Below are 7,178 nucleotides of genomic sequence, written 5' to 3'. Positions count from 1 at the left end.
TATATATATATATATATATATATACTGTATATACAGTATATATATTAAAAACGAATTGTGTGATCTATATGATTGTATCAATAAAAGAATAACAGTGCAGTCACATGCTGGTTGAATATTCATTGTGAACTAATATCTAATGTTTCTGACAGTGTTGAGTCTGTCTGTGTGTCTGAATAGAACTGAGTAATGACAGAACACTTTAATAAATCTACAAAATGGAAGAACTTATCCTCAGCAGTAACTGTTTCTGATTTATAAACTGCCCTTTATTATAAAAAAATATATTGAGAATCAGCAGATTCTGGTATACACATTTTGCCATTTCTATATGCATTGTGAGATAAAGAAAAAATAATGCAAAGAAGGGGGGAAACATGACATGACTTACGTTAGACTGTCTTAAACTGGATATTTTTTTAGTGGATAAACACTTTGTTCGTGTTTAGCAGCCTAACTAGAGCAGTTTAAGAAAATGCTTGTACAGTAGTGCAAAGGAAAGGAGAGCGTGTTTTGCACTGACAACATCGCCCTCTGCAGGAATTAATCGATGAATGTTACTATAGCACGACTTTGATTTGTAATTATATGATGTAAGCAACTGTTTAAAACGATTCATGAAGTCATGACGCGAGAAACTTTGATTTATAATTAAGGATTTGTTTATGAAACAACTCGTCATGTATTTATAACAGAGGTTTTTATATCAGTTATTCTCAGTGAGGGTCCTCAATAAACTGCCTTCAGTTATTTACAATAAACTACAAATTTAACTAAAATGCTAAATGTGCAACGAAATGTTTCTTAAATAGTTTTAATATTTCTATATAAAAAGCTAACATTTAATTTATTTGTTTGTTGATACAAAAACCAATTGATCATATGATTAAAATCGATAAAAATTATTATTACATTATTAATATTAAAATAATATTATATTATTAGAATATGATGAACGAATCGTACAGCATCAATTCCCATACAATTTAATCATATTTATCTAAGCAGTGGAGCATTTAAAGTGCGTTGCCGCTTATGGGACTTTTATTTGAACCGGAAGTATAAAGTGCTTTTTAATGCAGAAGGAAGCGTACCTTCACAAAGAATAGTTTTACAGTTGATATCATGGCATTGGATGTGAAGTCCAGAGCGAAGCGCTATGAAAAGCTGGACTTTCTTGGTGAAGGACAGGTACACGACATAACAAGATATTTCTGAGCTGTTGTGGTTCGGGTTAGTAGCTGCAGAAGCTCTTGGAGGTGCGCATTAATCGTACATTTTTATTAATGCATAGTGTCATTATTTTGCAGTTTGCAACTGTGTACAAGGCAAGAGACAAAACCACAAGCACTATTGTTGCTATCAAAAAGGTAAGACATTTCAGCTAACACTGAAAACCATCACTTTTGATCAAATTCGCTTGTTTCAGTATTTTGCATTGGGTAGTGGAATATTTTGCATTTCTTTTTATCATTCTTAAGTACCTTCATGTTAAAAGGGGAATTTCTTGTTTGCAGATAAAAGTGGGGCACAGAACAGAAGCCAAAGATGGTGTGCTTTGGATCTGGCTTAATCTTTGATCACAACTTTATTTTGAGTAATTTGAGTCTTACACTATATATATATATATATTCTGTTATCCAGGCATCAACAGAACAGCTCTTCGAGAGATTAAGTTGTTGCAAGAGCTCAGTCATCCAAACATTATTGGCGTAAGTCATGTACTATATTCATATAAGATTTTGATGCATTGTTGTTGCTAATACTGACATCAATGAACCTTTCTGCCTCAGCTCCTGGATGCTTTTGGACACAAATCCAATATCAGTCTTGTCTTTGACTTCATGGAGACGGATCTCGAGGTGACGACAGTCAGAGCAATACACTTGGACATTTATTGTTCATCTCAGTAACTTTAACAACAAACCTATCACCGAGCAAAACCATTAAGAGCTACAGTAGATCAAACAATAAAAGCCCACGTCAACGCAATATAAGCATGATGCTTATCCCTAACTGTTTGGTCATTGCTCTTAAAATAATGAATATAAATAAGTAGTTGTATTATGGTCTGTTTCAGGTGATCATAAAGGACACCAGTCTTGTATTGACACCAGCCAATATAAAGGCATACATCCTAATGACATTACAGGGTCTGGAATACATGCACAATCACTGGATCCTGCACAGGGTGAGGCATTGAGATATTTTCTCCATGTGTTTTTAATTATGTACAGTACTGTTCAAAATTTTGGGGTCAGTAAGATTTTTGTAAAGAAATAAAACTTTTATTTAAATATTAAATTAATTTTTTTTTTTTTTAATAATTTAAATTAAGTATGCATTACAATGATCATAAGTGACAGTAAAGTCAATTATAATGTTACAAAACATTTCAAATAAATTCTGTTCTGTTGAACGTTTTATTCATCAAAGAATCCTGAGAAATGTATCACAGTTTCCACAAAAATATTAAGCAACACAACTAGGGTTGCACGTAAAATTTTCGGAAACTTCATCTGGGGAATTTTGGAAATATTCCAAGTTGGAAACTTAACAGACATTTATGGGAATTAATTGGAAATTTTTCCAAATTGTATTGTATACAAACATAAATATAAACGTTTTGTTTGGTCATAAGCGGACATGCATGCAAACTAATACAAATGTTAAAAATGACATTTTTTTTATTTCTTTTTTTTTTGGAAACTGCGATTCTTGTATATTGTTATTAATCAAAGAATCCTGAAAAAAAGTATCACAGGTTATAAAAATTGATAATAAATCAGCACATTAGCACGATTTCTGGAGGATCATGTGACACTGAAGACTGAAGAGTAATGGGTGATAAATTCAGCTTTGCATCACAGAAATACATTAAATTTGAAAGTACATTAAAACAGAAAACCATTATTTTAAATTGTAATAATACTTCACAATATTACTGTTTTGTTCTGTATTTTTAATCAAATAAATGCAGGCTGGATGAGCGTAAGAGATTTCTTTCAAAAACATAAAAAATAGTGATGTGTCCAAACGTTTGACCAGTGCTGTACTTCTGTATGATGACAGAGAACTAGCTAGCAGAAGGTAGAAGAAAGAGCATCACAGCTTGAGCTAGCTAGCACATGATACCTAGCCTCATACATTTTCAATGAAATAGTGCTAACTAGCTTACATTTTTCATATCTGATTTACTGGCTAGCTAGCTGCTGTATAAACACATTTTGGTATTTGCTAGTTAACCTTGAAATCCATAGATCAAATATATTTACCCAAGTAATAGACCAGTTTGGAGTAGACATCACAGTTACGTCACCTGCAGCTGCGCGCACATTGTGGTGGCAGAAAAACACTGATAACAAGTGGAGGGAAGCGGATAAAATCTCTGGAATAAGAGAAAAAAATGTATTGTTGTGCCTTTGGATGTCAGAATTGGTATGCAAATAATTTTGATAGAATACTGTCGTCAAAGACGCCGTTTGAAGTTAAACACAGACATTTAAATGGACAGACTGGATGAAACCTGCTATGATTACCCTGCTTTTGAAGAATAAATTTGAATTAAACAATAGGTCTACATAATATTCACATATGCAGTTCATAGGGGACATATTGTACGAGCCCTACAGTTACAGCATGAAATACCAATTAAACCTATAACATTTTACATAACATTTACTTATTTTATCTCACAATTCTGACTTTTTTTTCTTGCAAATGCAAATTCAGATGCAGATGCAAATCTCCTAGTTCTGACTTTATAACTCAACAATTGTGAGTTTGTCAATTCTGAGGAAAAAAGCCAGAAGGGTGAAAAAAAAAAAAGAATGACGAGTGGATTTTTAAAAAATCAGAATTGGGAAATATAATCTTGGAATTGTGAGAAAAAAAGTCAGAATTTTTAAATATAAACTCAAAATTACCTTTATTCCGTGTCTTCCATCGACTGCTACTTTAAACCTGTCATTTTCGGCCACCAGATAGGCTCCTCCCACAAAAAACGTCATCACTGTTTGCAAACACAAATTGGTCTATATCAAAACTTACTTGAATAGAAGCCTGGAAAATGAGGAGGAATTCCCCCCTTAGGTGACATGGGGAGATTGTGTATTGAGGAGGGTCATTTTTAGGCAGTTTTTTTCATCTCCTCACCTTAATGTTTGCTTAGTCAGTGTATTTGATTTTACAATGGTATAATTTTGTTGCGCAATAGCTTACACAGCACAAGAAAGTTTTAAATATAAATTTATGTAATATTTATGTAATGTACGTAAATACTCACCAAGATGGACATTTTGACATCATTTTGTGTTCAGGATTCTTGAAATTATCTGCATGTTATGGAGGAATGCACAGTGCATGTAGGGTGTGAGGTCTCAATAGCCCTGCAGTAAGTGTGCTGTGTGCATGTGATTGAGGAATGTACAGGGTAAAAATTCAACTGAAATTGCATTAAATCTAGTTGTTTTAACCAAGATTATGCTGCAAGATTTTTTTTTTCAACTTCATTTAAGTTCCCTTTTCCTGCAATTTTGCAAATTCCCAGTTTATTCCCATTAATTCCCATGTAAATTTTCCAGTCTTGAAAATTCCCGGAATTTTGCAACCCTAAACACAACTGTTTTCAACACTGGTAATAATAAAAAATGTATAAAAAAGTTAAATATAACAGTTGTTTTAAATTGTAATAATATCTCACACAATATTACTGTTTTTACAGTATATTTGATCAAATAAATGCAGCCTCTGTGAGCATAAGAGACTTCTTTCAAAAACATTTTTAAAAATCTAACAGACCCCAAACTTTTGAATAGTACTTAACTTATTTCCAAAAAAGAATTCCTGATGAAAACTGCCACTTCCAGTTATTGTTATTGTTTCTTTTATTAGGATCTGAAACCCAATAATTTGCTGCTGGATGAAAATGGAGTCTTGAAGCTGGCTGATTTTGGCTTAGCCAAAGCGTTTGGAAGCCCGAACCGAGTGTATACTCATCAAGTTGTTACAAGGTTTGTAGAAGTCTCTAATAGTTCTGAGTTGACCTCTACAATAGTACTTGGATGTTCTTTATTATGCTATTATGCGTCAAGGACAAATGCAAGTTGTTTAATTTTTCATGTTGTGTGGTACTACTTCTCAGATGGTATCGTGCCCCGGAGCTGCTCTTTGGTGCCAGGATGTACGGTGTGGGTGTGGACATGTGGGCAGTTGGCTGCATTCTTGCTGAGCTTTTACTCCGAGTGAGTATCTGACTTTATCCGGTGTTTGTAAAACCATTTGGTTCCTTTGAATACCAGTAGACCCTTTTCACATTTCCAGGGTTCTCGGAAGCAAAAGCTGTCATAGTTAGGTAAACTTCTATAGTGGTGAACAGACACTACGACAAAATACAATTATTTTGTGTTCCGATTTGCCCAAAGAAAAAAAATATGATAGTGTTTGTATGACTTTGTAAAAGAGGGAAGAAAATATCAAGAGCTTGAATACTTTGGTCAAAAGAGAGAAAGATGTCAAATTTGCCATCACTCCTTCAGCCGTTGTATTAGAAAAACTCACAAAGCAGTGTTAACTAGTTTTATGTAATTTAATGGCAAGGTGAGGCCAGGCTTCTTCATTTCAGGGTTATATCTCGCAATTTTGAGGGAAAAAAAAAGAATTGTGAGATTAAAAAGTCGCAATTACATTTTAATTATTATTTGTTTTAATCCCGTGGCAGAAACACGTTTCCATAATGATTAAACCATTAACATGCATTTTAAGAATTGTTTGTTCTTGTGCCAGGTGCCATTTTTAGCTGGAGATTCAGACTTGGACCAGCTGACAAAGATATTTGAAGCTTTGGGAACCCCAACAGAGGAGACATGGCCTGTGAGTTGTAGTTATCTACTATACTTGTAGTTGAGAGAGTTTTACTTCAGCTTCATTTGCATAAGAAATCAAATGATTACTTGAGACACATCTACAAAGACATGTCAATAATGTACCATTTTTGAGGCTTTGAGAAATGTATGTGTGTATATGAGGCAGAATCAGTGATTTGTGCTGTTTGTTGTTTCAGGGGCTGTCTAGTCTTCCGGATTATGTGTCATTTAAACTGTTTCCTGGCACTCCATTGGAGCACATCTTCAGCGCAGCTGGCGATGACCTTCTGGAGCTCCTGAAGGGATTATTCACCTTTAACCCCTGCACACGCACTACAGCTTCACAGGTGCCAGTAACTGGGCTGCAGTTTTATCAACTTATTCTTAATGCTTAAAGCTAATCTACATTAGAGGCTGTTTGAATGAATGGATATGCTCATTCTAGGCTTTGAAGATGAAGTATTTCAGCAATAGACCAGGGCCAACCCCAGGACCTCAGCTTCCCAGACCAAACTCCTCAACAGAAGCCCTGAAAGAGAAAGAAAACCTGTTGATTGGAATCAAGAGAAAACGTGACAGTGTTGAACAGGGTGAGGAAAACATGCAAAAATACGAGATAAATGTACCCGATAGCTGTCAGTGTTCTTTAAATAATGCACAGTAATGGTGTTGACTGAAGAATTTGCACATGGTTTGTCTTGAAGCATATTAAAACAACAGATAGACATGTAAACTGTTAAAAACGCAATTTTTTTAATTACACCAGTATATAATAGATAAGGATAATGTATAATGGAAATGGTATTGAAGTTTGAAATCGAAATGTTTTTTTTCCTATTCCATTTCTCAGGTTCCCTTAAAAAGAAACTGGTGTTCTGAGTGATTTGGATGCTGTTTTCTTCCACTAGTGCTGCTGTGGTCCTGCATGAATGGCGAATGTGCTGTTCAACAGTGCATTTAACAGAGTTACGAAATTAACGTATTTATGTGTCAGTTTAATTATTTTTGCAGTTATTTTTTTATGTACTTCCGGAAATTAAATTATAGAAAAATGTAGTTTTGCCTGTCGTGTCTGTTTTAATGATGCACACACATCACCCCCATTTATGTCAGTTTGATTAGTTTGAAGCTGCATCTGTAGTCCTGAGGGAGGTGCTGTTGTCTCAGCCCTGGCTGTAACTTCTCTCTTCCAATTGAGTTTGTTTGTGCACAGGCTGCACTTCACCAACACTTTGTGATATGTTGATAGTGTAATATTTACAGACAGAATTTCAGTAACCAAAGACCATTTAAAACCCATTAGTATTACATAAA

General features: G+C 34.4%; 1 protein-coding gene across 1 annotated transcript; it reads left to right on the top strand.

The window, feature by feature from the left end:
• The first annotated feature begins 1,053 nt into the window (after positions 1–1,053).
• Positions 1,054–6,907, top strand: cdk7 (cyclin-dependent kinase 7). The gene is made up of 12 exons (XM_016505778.1): positions 1,054–1,191; positions 1,311–1,370; positions 1,518–1,551; positions 1,645–1,712; positions 1,794–1,862; positions 2,081–2,191; positions 4,894–5,012; positions 5,144–5,243; positions 5,785–5,871; positions 6,062–6,211; positions 6,310–6,454; positions 6,715–6,907. The coding sequence occupies exons 1-12, from the start codon at positions 1,126–1,128 to the stop codon at positions 6,741–6,743; spliced, it is 1,038 nt and encodes a 345-aa protein (XP_016361264.1). The 5' UTR covers positions 1,054–1,125; the 3' UTR covers positions 6,744–6,907.
• Positions 6,908–7,178: the final 271 nt, after the last annotated feature.

This window comes from Sinocyclocheilus anshuiensis, unplaced genomic scaffold, assembly GCF_001515605.1.
Source record: "Sinocyclocheilus anshuiensis isolate Anshui unplaced genomic scaffold, SAMN03320099.WGS_v1.1 scaffold542, whole genome shotgun sequence".
In the NCBI taxonomy this organism is placed as follows: Eukaryota; Metazoa; Chordata; class Actinopteri; order Cypriniformes; family Cyprinidae; genus Sinocyclocheilus; species Sinocyclocheilus anshuiensis.
The sequence above is the reverse complement of the archived record's forward strand: the minus strand, read 5'-3'. Positions and strand labels throughout refer to the sequence as shown.